Source organism: Brachyhypopomus gauderio, chromosome 14 (assembly GCF_052324685.1).
Source record: "Brachyhypopomus gauderio isolate BG-103 chromosome 14, BGAUD_0.2, whole genome shotgun sequence".
Taxonomy (NCBI): domain Eukaryota; kingdom Metazoa; phylum Chordata; class Actinopteri; order Gymnotiformes; family Hypopomidae; genus Brachyhypopomus; species Brachyhypopomus gauderio.
Genome location: NC_135224.1, coordinates 3682977 through 3696646, shown reverse-complemented (window position 1 = coordinate 3696646; position 13670 = coordinate 3682977). Strand labels below are relative to the sequence as shown.

At 44.6% G+C, this 13670-nt stretch overlaps 1 protein-coding gene across 2 annotated transcripts; it reads right to left on the bottom strand.

The window, feature by feature from the left end:
• Positions 1-2630: 2630 nt before the first annotated feature.
• On the bottom strand, positions 2631-12542 carry angptl1b (angiopoietin-like 1b). Of its 2 annotated transcripts, XM_076972956.1 has the most exons (6): positions 12423-12522; positions 11317-11439; positions 6956-7788; positions 6113-6306; positions 3774-4044; positions 2631-3591 (listed from the first exon to the last, which is right to left on the bottom strand). In XM_076972956.1, the coding sequence occupies exons 3-6, from the start codon at positions 7740-7742 to the stop codon at positions 3404-3406; spliced, it is 1440 nt and encodes a 479-aa protein (XP_076829071.1). In that variant the 5' UTR covers positions 7743-7788; positions 11317-11439; positions 12423-12522; the 3' UTR covers positions 2631-3403. The 2 variants fall into 2 exon arrangements, with proteins under 2 accessions (XP_076829071.1, XP_076829070.1); XM_076972955.1 differs by lacking the exon at positions 11317-11439 and having other exon boundaries at positions 12423-12542.
• Positions 12543-13670: the final 1128 nt, after the last annotated feature.

Here is a 13670-nt window from a genome sequence, read left to right as displayed (position 1 = left end):
TACTTGTCAATCATATAAAACCTGAATGGGACAATTGAAAAAAAAAAAGTTTAAATATAAGTAAAAGTCTATTCACTGAATAAGAACCCAGGTTTATCATAGAAATAATAAATAATAATAAACTGAACGTATTGCAGGTGCTCCTATAAGAAAGATGGAGCTTTTTGTTATGGAGCCGATATCTATTATGAAGCTGGTATCTATTATGAAGCTGGTATCTGTTATGAAGCTGGTATCTATTACGAAGCTGGTATCTATTATGAAGCTGGTATTTTTTATAAAGCTGGTATCTGTTATGAAGCTGGTATCAGTTATGAAGCTGGTATCTCTTATAAAGCTGGTATCTATTATGAAGCTGGTATCTGTTATGAAGCTGGTATCTGTTATGAAGCTGATATTTTTTATGAAGCTGGTATCTATTATGAAGCTGGTATCTGTTATGAAGCTGGTATTTTTTATGAAGGTGGTATCAGTTATGAAGCTGGTATCTGTTATGAAGCTGGTATTTTTTATGAAGCTGGTATCAGTTATGAAGCTGGTATCTGTTATGAAGCTGGTATCTGTTATAAAGCTGGTATCTGTTATAAAGCTGGTATTTTTTATGAAGTTTGTATCAGTTATGAAGCTGGTATCTGTTATGATACTAGTATCTACAGTATAATGAAGCTAATAATCAATCACTGTGAAAAAGCATTACTTAACCATTCAGTCATTTTCAAGCATTAATCCCAGCACCACTCTGGTCATGTCTTCTGCCAGTTTGTCTTTTAAGCCTTTCAGCACCGAGGACATGAATTCCATAGGATGTAGGATCACAGACCAAACTCCATCTGCTTGCTTGTCAACAGTGCCTCTCTTACATGATGATTTTACATTTTTATCCCTTAATCCCTTTGCTCAAATCCATGCTAGCTTATCTGTGAGGACTGGTTGATTCTTAATCTTAGATATTTAGTATACTACCGATGCTGATTAATTGTTTATATTCTTTATCCTGGCTCAGGTTTGCTGATACTAGCTCGGTCATATTCTCTAGATCAGCACAACATCAGTGGAGAAAGTTCTTTTTAATGTGTCTTTGTGTAGTCCTGGATCAGTGACATCAGCACAGTGGTGTTCTCGAGAGGCTGGATTAGAGGGGATTTCTGATAAAAGGCAGATCGGACAAACAGCGCACAAAACACAGGCGGGCACACCAAACCCTTAGACAAGACTGTTGTCTCATCAGAGCTGTCATGGGAAGATGTGGGTGTCTGGGTGTGCGTCTACTCGCTCAAGAAAACCAATCATAGCATGACTCACCAAAACAAATATAACCTTTTACTTTTACAGGAAAGGATGGAAGTGTCTTTATATTTAGAGGCATGGCTGAAGAGGGGGGGGGTGAAAAGAAAAAGAGGACTGAACTGGATCCATCAACTCCCACCCCACCCCCTCTCTCTCTCCCTCTCTTATTCTCTCCTTCTCTCACTCTCTCTCTCTCATTCTTTCCTTCTCTCCCTCTAATTCTCTCCTCTCACTCTCTCCCTCCCTAACTCTCTCTCTCCCTCTCTCTCTCACACTCTCTCTTTCCTTCTCTCACTTACATACTTATAAATATCACTCGCCCTCTCTCTTTCTCCCTCCCTCTCCCTCTCTCTCCCTCCCTATCTCTCTCTCCCTCTCTCTCCCTCCCTTTCTCTCTCTCTTCCTCCCTCTCTCTCTCCGTCCCTGTCTTTCACCCTCTCTCCTGCTGCCTTGTTCTCAGCATCTTGTCTCCAATATGCTTCTCATTGTCTGTCATGGTGCCTCCCTTTGCTAGGTCTGCAGATTCCTTTAAAAAAACACCAAGATGCAATAGAATCCTTCCATTTCTTTGTTTTCTGAAGGACCCGCTGGACTGGACCTCATTTGCACAAATCACATAAATAAAAGGTGTCAGTCTTTTCCACAGGACTTCACAGACCTCCAGTTTCACTGGAGCCGCTGTGGTTGGAGTAAACTCAGGCCTGGGGGACAAAGCTAACACTTGTAGTCATACATCAATATAGCAGATGTACATATTCCAGCGCTGAAACAGAAACGCACTTGGCAAAGACCAGACCATTCAAGACGAATACCACATTATATCCTTCAGCTTCTCATTCAGGTTTTTACAGGAACCACCATGACCCCCGTGATCTGTGTGAAATTACGGCCATTGCTATGAACGGCTCCCGTTTGCCGAAGTTCAGCTCTGGGAACACTCGTCACTCTACAGTTCGTAACACTGACAACAAGCGGAGCTGTTTCCAGCGGACACCGTCTCCATAGTGACGACACTGTGCTGATCTAAAGCTGCAGGAGTGCTTATCTAATGTTGTAGCTCCTTTCATGGGTCCAACATTCGGTCTCCAGCCTGCTCTTACTGACGGGGGGAAGTGGGGTGGGGGGGGGGGGGGGGTCCTCGTATGTCCCACAGGCATTCCTCGTCTAATGTGATCAGAATAATGTACATGTGGTTTCATTTACTGAATAGTAGCAGGACCTGCAAATGTTTCCTTTGGTCTCAGCATCAGAAAGCAGTCAGGAAACATCTAACACACCCCTGAAGCTCCTTCACCACAGTGAGGGGAGACGTCCAGTTGAAGGGACCCTATCATGGAAAAAACTGAACTTCCTCCGCTTTTATTGAAACAAACAATTTTGAAGCAACATGAAAATACTGTTAAAGCTTCAAAACACACCATTCACTCCCACAGCACATATAGTCCATGTGTGGAATCCATGCTGCAAAAAATAGCCAATTCTGAAACATCTGAAATGCCTCTCCATTGTCAACAAAACAAACTATTTTACATAGATTTGCATATGCAGCCATTTAGCCCCTCCCACTTACATTTCAGTTCTCAGGAGTGTTTATTGAATGAGGGTCAATACAGGACAACCGAGCTTATTTATCTTAAGAACAGAGAGCTTATTTATCTTCAAGGCACAATAACCGGAATAGTATGCTTTATTCTAAGAGATAAATATAAATCGTAAAATCAATCGTTCATTTAAAACTTATTTAAGACATGTCATGACCAAACGTATGGCCTTGTTGGTGAAACCTAAAGCCAAATAAACATTGTAAACTGGCTTCAAGGAAAATTATAAAATAAAGAACAGTATAGCATATGGGCCCTTTAAGTAGACTGCCAAATTAGCATGTTGTTTTGTTTTGGGGATTGAAGCCATGACACAACGAGCAAGACATGCTTGTAATTGGCTGCTACACGCCAGGTGATCCCCCAGGAGCAGAGCCCCTTCCTCTAAGCTCATGAGACCTCTGTCCCCTCCATAGGTGGTGCGTAGCCTCCGAAGGTGGAGCGTAGCCTCCAAAGGTGGTGTTTAGCCTGCGTGCACAGGGCGGTGGTCAGCAGTCTTTGGTTGGGTTCTTGCTTCAGTCTATGGGCTTGATCAACATGCGCACAGACTTCATGGAGTAGAAACCTCCTCCGTAGTCGGCCCAGAAGACGCCGTCCTGGAACTTGCTGCGGTAGACGCCGCCCGAATACCACACGCCGTTCAGGTTGGTCTGCCCACACGCGTTGTACCACCAGCCGCCCTTGTGGAAGTGAGCACAGTTACCTGGGAGGGTTGTAGGGTGAGACAGGCCACGAGAGGGAAGGAGACAGAGGGAGACAGACGTTTTATAAATATATATAATGTAAAATGTATGACAGATCGTGATCTAATGTGTGTGTGTGTGTGTGTGTGTGTGTGAGTGACAGAGAGAGAGACAGACAGAAATTTTGCCTTTAATTAATAACCTGAAAAAGCGTCTTTGTCCCGGTCCAGGGTGGTGAACTGTTTGCCGTTGTGACTGGTAAGTGAGTCTCCAGCGTTGCCCTGGTAGGTGCCCAGACGCAGGCGGTATGACTCTGACTCGGGCTCCAGGTGAAAGCTGCTGTAGGCTGCATACACCTTCTTCTCCATCCAGTCCTGGAGCTCCACCAGAAGCTTGTAGTCTCCCTGCTTGCCGAGGTTGTAAATATGCTCAAGCCCCAGCCAGTGCTCGCCGTCTATGTTCCCGAAACCTTTCTGGAAGAAGACAGAAAAGAATGGGGGGAGGGGGGGTGTTATTTTAAAATGGTGCGGTGTTACACAGGCCTGGGACAGAACCGGGGGGGGGGAGCAGTTCTGCTGAGACTCTAACTGACTGGCTTTTTTGTTAAACTCCATTCTGAGCTTAAGCAGTTCTCTGGCCCAGGTTGGAACGGTCTGTACAGTTCTCTGGCGCATGAGCGTTGTGAGTGGTGAAACGGGCTCTTCATGAAGTAGCACAGGCTTCCTCATTAATCGCTGACTCGCTGGTTCCTACTCTGAAGCAGAAAAGCTTCTTGAAAAATGCTGACGGCTCAGTCTACTTGAGCCGCCTGTCGACCGCTAACAAATCTTGGACCGTGTTCTGCTCATGCCCGCATTGCGTAAGTGGGTCCGAAATGTGGCCAGGGTCCTCCGTTGACAACACAGAAGTAACTTAAACCTATTGGTTCCAAACAAGGTTTTCCATTAGCATTTGGGGAAGAGAAAAATGGCTGGAGGTTTCCGGAGGCGTCTCTCCTTGCTGCTGGCCAGGGGGGCCAACCAGGAGAGCAGCGAACTGTGAGTGAGAGTTGGGCAGAATAATGGGGCGCCATGTTCCTGGCAGAGACCAAAACACTCAATCACATGGTTCAGCTTAGATAACATCCATCTTGTCCTCGCAGTTTGATGTACTGGCTAAAACGCTCCCACCGATGGGAAAGAAAACAGGGAAGGTTCCCCACACTGTGGACTCCTCATTCAGCACAGTTCCTGCCTTCCTACGCACTCCTGTTTGGGGGAGTGAATCTCAGCTCTGTCTCTTTAGAATAATGAAATGTATAAATTTATGTGTGCAAAGACACTGGAATTTTCCACAATCAAGTTTTTAAGACCGTTAAAGCGTGTTATTGGACACTGCAGACAAATCTTAAAAAACAACCATTACTCGGTGACAGTTCACTGGCAACATCCTGTCACCGTTTTCCTACATTCATGTATTTATATGTTTGACACAGACTCCAACCTCTTAGCAATGAGACCTGTAAGTCAGATAAAGATAACAACTCCATTCTGTCTGGGTGCTTTTTAATGTATTGATTTAGGTAAGGTGTATTGGTGATGGATTGATGTAGGTAGGATGTATTGGTGATGGATTGATTTAGGTCAGGTGTATTGGTGATGTATTGATTTAGGTAAGGTGTATTGGTGGTGATGTATTGATTTAGGTCAGGTGTATTGGTGATTGATTGATTTAGGTCAGGTGTATTGGTAATGTATTGATTTAGGTAAGGTGTATTGGTGATTGATTGATTTAGGTCAGGTGTATTTGTAATGTATTGATTTAGGTCAGGTGTATTGGTGATGTATTGATGTAGGTAGGGTGTATTGGTGATGGATTGATTTAGGTAAGGTGTATTGGTGATTGATTGATTTAGGTCAGGTGTATTGGTGATGTATTGATTTAGGTAAGGTGTATTGGTGATGGATTGATTTAGGTCAGGTGCATTGGTGATGTATTGATTTAGGTCAGGTGCATTGGTGATGTATTGATTTAGGTAAGGTGTATTGGTGATGTATTGATTTAGGTAAGGTGTATTGGTGATTGATTGATTTAGGTCAGGTGTATTGGTAATGTATTGATTTAGGTCAGGTGTATTGGTGATGGATTGATTTAGGTCAGGTGTATTGGTAATGTATTGATTTTGGTAAGGTGTATTGGTAATGTATTGATTTTGGTAAGGTGTATTGGTGATGGATTGATTTTGCTAAGGTGTATTGGTAATGTATTGATTTTGGTAAGGTGTATTGGTGATGGATTGTATGAGTAGAGTAAAAATTTGCCTTCAGCCACCCTGGTGCGCTGACTTAGAGATCTGCTTTTTGAACTTCATGTAACTATTGTTCATTTTGACTCTCAATAGTGGGTTTATGGTGTATTTATCAGAATAAACAAAAAACATTTTGACCTTGTTTGTCTTATTTTCCTATATTCTGTAAACCTTTTACACCTTATTGTTGTGCTCTACCACAAACGACCAAACAGGTCAATCTCTCCTTGGGATGATTTAGATTTCCGACTCACCTTATAACTCTCCCAGTTTCGGAAGAAGTTGACAGATCCATCTTTCCTCCTCTGGATGACGGTCCAGCCTCCCCCGTCCATGTCGTGCTCACACCACGCCTGCACCGGCCTCTCGCTGCCCTCGGGTTTCAGCAGGTACACCCTGCTGGTGCCGTGACCCGCCTGCATGGCGTGGAAGCAGTCGCGAAACGGGCCTCAAAGAGACGAGAGCAGAGCGGAAAGTAAGAGGGCGGAACACCTCCGAACGCTGAGAAGGTCGTGACAGTTTCCATGGAAATGTAGTTCCAAGGTTCCTTATTGGTTCTTATGTCTAGGAGGTAGAAGTGTTGAGTTACATGTTTCATCGGGTAAAGGGGCAAAGCAGCAGATGTGTAGGTAGTAAAAACAAACGGTATTTTGAGAAATGTGCTAAAGGGTAAGTGAAATATCTGGCGAGGTAGAAGAGCGTGGATATCACATACTTCGCGGTCGGTTAGACCAAGAGAGGCGTGACCTTGAAATATGTCATCAAAAAATGTGCAAGCTATGTTTTCTTTTTAGGTGTAATTGACGTGAGAGAACTGATGGTTAGAACGGTGAAAGATGTTCATTTTTTTGATGGTGTCAGAATATTTTTAATATTTTGAACAGAATATTTTCTGTTGTCTGTATATATTCCTTACAAATAAAATGATCGTAGTTTGACTTGCTGTACAAAGTCTTTTTTGGCATTTATATGAGTGCATCAGGTGAAATGCTGGTTGTCACAGGTTCAGCTAATGCGCTCCATCCGAGCAGAAGTGGAGGCCGGAGGTCCCGCACATGTTAAACTCATCACGCTCGTCCGTGTTATTTCTCTCATACCTTCCAAGCTGAAGTTCCCGGTGACTGACGGCTTGGCTTCCAGGCTGCTCGCGGTGGGCGTGGGGCCCGCTCTCGAGCCCCTGTCTCTGGGGAAAGCCCGAGCGTGGTCCCTCTGGATCTCGTTGGACAAGCGGGGCACGTGCACGGGGATGTTCTCCGGGACGACCTGCACGAGGGGCGGGGGGAGCGGCTCCTGCCTGGCCCTGCCGTACACGCGCAGACACCTCTCCTCCAGGGCGCCGATCACCACCGACTGGTTGTTGACGACGGCGGCGAGCGCGGCGAAGCGCCCCTCGAGCTCGCGGTAGCGCGAGGACAGGCGCAGCGACTCGGCGGTGGCGTTGAGCACGCGCGCCTCCAGCTGCGCGAACTCCAGCGAGTTGTCTCGTTTGCGGATGATCTCGTGCAGCAGCTGCATGTACAGCTGCGTCACGCGCGAGTTCATGTTGCGGGACTCTTTACGTAGAAGCTTCATCTCGTTCACCAGGTTCCCGTCCACGTCCACCACCAGGCGCAGCGTCTCCATCTCCCGCCGCTGCTTGGACAGCAGCTCCCGCAGGTCCGCCACGTCCATCCGGGTCACGCGCTCCTTGTCCGGCAGCGAGGGCCCGCGGCTCGCGCAGATGGGTCCGGTGATCTTCTGCTCGGGGACAAGGAACGTGTACGAGCAGCGTTTAGGAAGGCCGTCGGCGCCGTGGTCTTCCCTCCTCCGGCGGGACAGGCCGGCACTCCCGCTGCATGTCCAGGCACAGAGGAAAGCCCACAGGCCCCAGGCCACGGTCCCCATTGCAACACGTACAGTTGCCACTGACAAAATGCGCTGGAACAGTCACCTTAAACGAACAAACACACACACACACACACAGCTCATCACAGGCCTTCCTCACATCGTTACGCGTTTGCGATACTCTCTTTCCTCAGGTGGTTTCTGTACCATGAAGCTTCTGCACTGGAGCAGAACTATTGGTGGGGCTGTGGCATACCAACAGTCTGTGGTCACATCCTGAAGGTGCCCCCTCCCAGACTGAGAACCTCAAGCTCAGGGTATCACATCTCCTGCCAGGGTGACTGTGGTTTAAGGCTTTCGCGTGCAACTCGGCATACTCTCAACTCCTCATACTCTCACGCCAGAGTCTCTGGTGTGTTCATGGATCTGACTGTTTGGGAGATAGTCAACAGTGGCCAATGGCCGATCTGTGAAACCTCGTAATGTGGATGAGAAGTGAAGTGTCTGGTCTCCATCTGAGAACACAACACAGAAAGCTTCCATGTTCCATTACACAGAGATGGGCAGTAGTTTAAACATTATTCGAAGTAGGAAAAATTGTTGTAAGTGTTGATGAATTTCCCCAAAGGGTCTCCCAAAACCCACGTTTGTCTCAGAGCCTTATTTCTCTTTCTTGACATCTATTGTTTCTTGTAAATGGGGGACATTTGGAAGATGTGTGTTGTGGAAATGAGAAGCATACGTTAAGCTATGAGTAATGTATCTGTGCTTTTGTGCAGTCTATTTCTGGGGGCAAGGATCACACGCTGAATTAAGTGCTCGTGAAGGTTGACTGAAAGACACCTGGATCATGTGTGAGGAGGTCTGAGCCAAATCCCACTTCCTCCCTCTCTCTGTTCCATGAGGAGGTCTGGCCGAGGTCTGTGGACGGCTCTTCGTTAAAAAACACAAACGACTCGAGCACAACTCTGAATTCCAGGTTATATGTACCACATTAGGAAAATTGCTGTAATTACATTTGACAGATACTGAGATTGGCCATCTGTTGCAAAATTAGCCGTGCAGACAGCAAAGTACGAGCTCCAGACAGAAGCACACACACACACACACACGTCTCTGGAAATAAGCAACAGTTACGCACATATAAACAAGCAGGCAAAATAAATGAGCAGTCTTTATTAAGTGGTTTGGTGAAAACGTCCAGGCCGTGGAGGCGTCTGAAAAGATACAACGGGAAGGATTTTGGTACATTTCCCAGGCCAACATCAGTGCTGTGCTGAGGCCCCTCACTTCATCATAGTCAGAAGTAAGAGACGGAGACAAATGGCTCCTGTTCTCGTCAGGAGTCGAGAGAAACATATCAGCTGGAACGTTCTCATCTCACCACTCATCCTTGAGGTCTGTGATGAAGTTTAAAACCCGTCACAATAGCAACTAGGATCGTATTAGTGGTGGAATGCCAAAAACGCTTATTTCTTTTAATAATAAGATGTGAACGCTAAGATAAGTTTACTTATGGGGGTGCCATTAAGGTTTTTTTGGAGGGAGGGGTGCCATTAGATTGCCAGAAGCCTAAACAAGCCCCAGCTGTCCTGGACTCTGCAAAGACTCTGGGTTCTGTTCCCCCGAGCAGGGGCAAATATTGATTGCTTGTGCATGAGTGAAGGGATGTGCTTGTAACAGCTGCAGTTGTCACGTCTCTGTGGTGATTTGACAAAATGGCAGACTTGTACTAGGTAGAAATAAATGGCGCTCCCTCCCCAGACAGCCAGACCGTCTGCAGGACATTCTGCTGACGTAGTTGACACATTTATCTGGCAGTGGTGTAGTTTTCACTGACAAAGATCTCACTGATATGTTTTTGCTTGTTTTTTTGTAAATATTGGATAAATCGTCAGTCTTACTGTATTCTTTGCTTGATCATTTAAATAGATTTACCAGATTATTCTAACTACTCCCCAATTTTAGCAGCTATTATATTAATTTTCTAAATTGGCACTGTCAGATGTAATGAAATGTGTTGGTTTGATGATCTATTTGAAAAAACTTACTTGTGCTTCCCTTTATACAGCATAGAAAAACAGAGTTAATAGTTATACCACTGTTAGCATTATAAAGCACCACAGGTTTTGGAGTTGTTATTCTTTCCTAGTCTATGGTGTTGCTGGCAATGCAGGACTGATAGCTTCAGATAACATGTGTGAGTTCTTCTGTGGTTTCACTTGAACTGGAAAATACAGGAACAGCATCCATTCTCTCTGTGTTAAATAAAACATCGTTTTAATCTACTGCTCCAAAGGGAGAAATAGCGTAAAAAGAATGAGGAAAAGAAGCCTCAGAGGATGAGCAGGAGAGGGAGAGAGAGAGAGAATGAGAGAGGAAGGGAAGAGTAGGAAATCACACACCAGGGTTAGCCCCCTCTTCGGCCTCCTGGATATCCACCCTGGACGTTAGCAGGACGTTCCTCCAGCGAGGAACCTCTGTCTGTGTGGGACACACGCACGAGGCCTCTACAAACATCATCCATCACTCTCCAACCTAATGCCTATCCAAGACCGACAGTTACCAGACCAGAAGCTCACTCATTCACAGTTCCTTCACGGATCCTTCACAGATCCTTCACATAAACTCCCTAACTGCAGGATACCCAACATAAATAGGACCAGAGGAGTTGCTCATACTAGAAATGTAAACGCAGAATGCATAAATAACTATTTTGTACTATTTTGACAAAAATACTATTTTGTTTGAAGAGATTAGCTAGCTACATGGACAGTGTGGATGTCAGCCACCATTCACACTGTTTCTGCTGTGGTCCTGAAGATAAATGGAGCAGTTTTTCCAGTCCAGCATTACTGCCACCAGATGGACTTCCAAAGTGAAGATGAAATGACAGCAAATTAATTTATACCAGTACAAGACTCGGTCTTAACCATTCTCTAGGTCTTAACCATTCTCTGGTTCTTAACCATTCTCTAGGTCTTAACCATTCTCTGGTTCTTAACCATTCTCTGGATCTTAACCATTCTCTGGTTCTTAACCATTCTCTGGTTCTTAACCATTCTCTGGATCTTAACCATTCTCTGGTTCTTAACCATTCTCTGGATCTTAACCATTCTCTGGTTCTTAACCATTCTCTGGATCTTAACCATTCTCTGGATCTTAACCATTCTCTGGTTCTTAACCATACTCTGGATCTTAACCATTCTCTGGATCTTAACCATTCTCTGGTCCTTAACCATTCTCTGGATCTTAACCATTCTCTGGTTCTTAACCATTCTCTGGATCTTAACCATTCTCTGGTTCTTAACCATTCTCTGGTTCTTAACCATTCTCTGGATCTTAACCATTCTCTGGGTCTTAACCATTCTCAGGGGAGAGGAGAGGAGAGGAGAGAGGGGGTGTGAGAGTTGGGAGTGTAGTGTAGTGCACCCTGTAGTGCACTCCACACTCTACTTTCTTCTGGAGAAATTCTTTACCTAAAATAATTTCTTTAATCCTGTACCAAGTGAAATGTAGTCCTAAGCACAGAAACTGATACTTGCTAATCCATGTTCAGGGGTGTCATCACAGGTTTATAACTGGATAAACGTACTGATGTATTGAACATCAGGTATATATCTGACTGTCTCACCTTCTCTGTGTATCGCTACATGTCCGCTGTCTCAGTGAGCAGTGCAGAAGTGCCAGTGTTCATGGTGTCCCTCACAGTGGGACTGCTCATCCCACTGAACTGTCAATACGATTTTTTATTATCCTTAATAGAATAGAATAGAAATGAATTGAAGATACATTCTGAATAACCTTCTGCTCAGACAGACAGACAGTCCCCCTGAGCCAGGTCCCCCTGAGCCAGGTCCCCCTGAGCCTGAGCCTGGTCCCCTGAGCCTGGTCCCCCTGTGCCTGATACCCTGTGCCTGGTTTCTCGAGACGTCTCTGAGCCCCTGAGACTAATGCGGAGTGATTATGAGTGTTCAACTCTACACTCTCTTACATACACAGATCATCTGTCGTGGCTTTTTGAGGAAACCTAATCTAAAGGTTTATTTTCTCTGGACAATATTTGAGATATTTAACAAAGCACTCAGCTTTTCCTTTTTTGGGGATTAAGCACATACTGATCGTTAATCAGATCCACTCTTGCTGAGCAATGTCGTTTAGTGCACGTTAGTCTGAACCGTGAGCAGCAGGGTGAGAGGACTGTGTTTTAAACAATGACTCTCTTCGGTGTTAACTTGAAGTCTAAATCACAAAGATATTAACAGTTTGAACCAAAGCTATTTTGTCACTATCAGCTGGGTTTGTGTTTATCTCCAATGTTTTATCTTTAAACAGGTGTCACATCACCTCATTTAGGCCATATAGTGTAATGATAATAAACTGAACCAATCTGAATTCAACTGAACTAAATAGGATGTAGAAGTGTACAATTTATTTGAATTAAACTCATTAATCTGATATTTAACACATTTAACACATTTATCAAATATTTTTGATGAACACCTTAAACTGGGCATATGAAAGGTACAGAAATATGCTTTCATGCACATGCGATGGCTATGATTCCATACCTAATTTGCTTATAAATTCATCACAAAACGTATGTCCATATTAAAAGTTAACAGTATTCCAAATAATCAGAAGGAAAAGCATCTATCTGTAAGGTCAATCTTGTTTAAAAGTTCCTCTGAGGCTTCCCAGCATCAAAAGCCCTCAGGAAGAGAAGAGAAGAGCTCTTACCCCAGTGAACTTCTGAAGACTCGAATATCTAATACTTCAGTGTGGCTCGGCTAACACATCCAGGAGGCCGGTCTCTCTGGCCACTGAACACCACTCTGAGGACTGCTGGTGAGAACCTCCTCTGGTTTTTATGGATTTGAGCACGTACATGGTTGCGTGTGTGTGTGTGTGTGTGTGTGTGTGTGTGTGTGTGTGTGTGTGTGTGTGTGTGTGTGTGTGTGTGTGTGTGTGTGTGTGTGTGTGTGGGCACACTTAAACACCTTCATGATGCCAAATCTGAGCTAAATGTTTCTGAGAAAATACTTTTAAAAACTTTTATAGTGACCTCATTTAATTTTTTCACTGCTGCATAATGAAAGGAATATGACTCAACCTAATATGTGAGAAATAGACGTGTCCCAAAGCAGAGTTAGGTCAAAGCTCAGAGAACCCACAAAGCTCTGTGCTCAGGACGCTGGCTTCTCTCTCTAGCTGTCCTGGCACTAAGATCTGTGCAGTAAATGCTTTGAGGGGATCAAAAGTTCATTCATAAAACATTTGCATTGCTGTGTTTTTCTATAGTAAACTCGGTATTCACGAACAGAATTGCTAACGAGCTCACATCCGTTGCGTTTTCAAACAATATTCCTGTTGTTTTGCCATTGAGATTCCACTGACGTCGTTTCTTCTTTGGGTTCCAGTAAGCCCGGGACCGTGTGGGTTGGTTTCGTTTAGCTTGTGCAGAGTGCCTGTGTGTTTTTGCCTAATGTGGTTGCATGCAGTGCTGCAGGGCATGTCTGTAAAAATGGAACTTGGACTGATGAAAAACAAGCATGAAACAAACAATGTGTAGGGCCTTTGTGCTGTTGGGCCACTCCGAGTGGACCCCTCGTCTTTTAAACTACTTCATGTTTGTGTAAGCACTTCATTGAGAACTGAGCATCAGGTGAGTATTCATCTTTACCTGGTTCACTGACCTAAATCCAAGGCTCCATCTCTGACATCGAGACAAGACATATAATGCAAGAGTGAACACCATCCATCCTGAATGACATGAGGCCCACACCTGGGACAGAGTCCCTTTAACATACCGTCATGGTGGAGAGGTTTGGGAAGACTGCAAATCCAAACAAAGGTTATGGCAGTATTGATGGATTTGGCCTGAGTGCTTGCCGTTCCTTCACTGTTTCAGCAAAAATCTGTATAATTTATTATTACAAAGCCCCAAATCAAATACTTATATGCTAATCCTTACAACCATACCCTGTA

Bases quoted from the DNA above. Each gene is read 5' to 3' on its own strand.
- angptl1b (XM_076972955.1), bottom strand. From the start codon at position 7,742: ATGGGGACCGTGGCCTGGGGCCTGTGGGCTTTCCTCTGTGCCTGGACA. The intron at 6,307-6,955 runs GTATGAGAGAAA...CGTCTCTTTGAG, and splicing joins CGGGAACTTCAGCTTGGAAG to GCCCGTTTCGCGACTGCTTC. The intron at 4,045-6,112 runs GTGAGTCGGAAA...GTCTTCTTCCAG, and splicing joins GAAACTGGGAGAGTTATAAG to AAAGGTTTCGGGAACATAGA.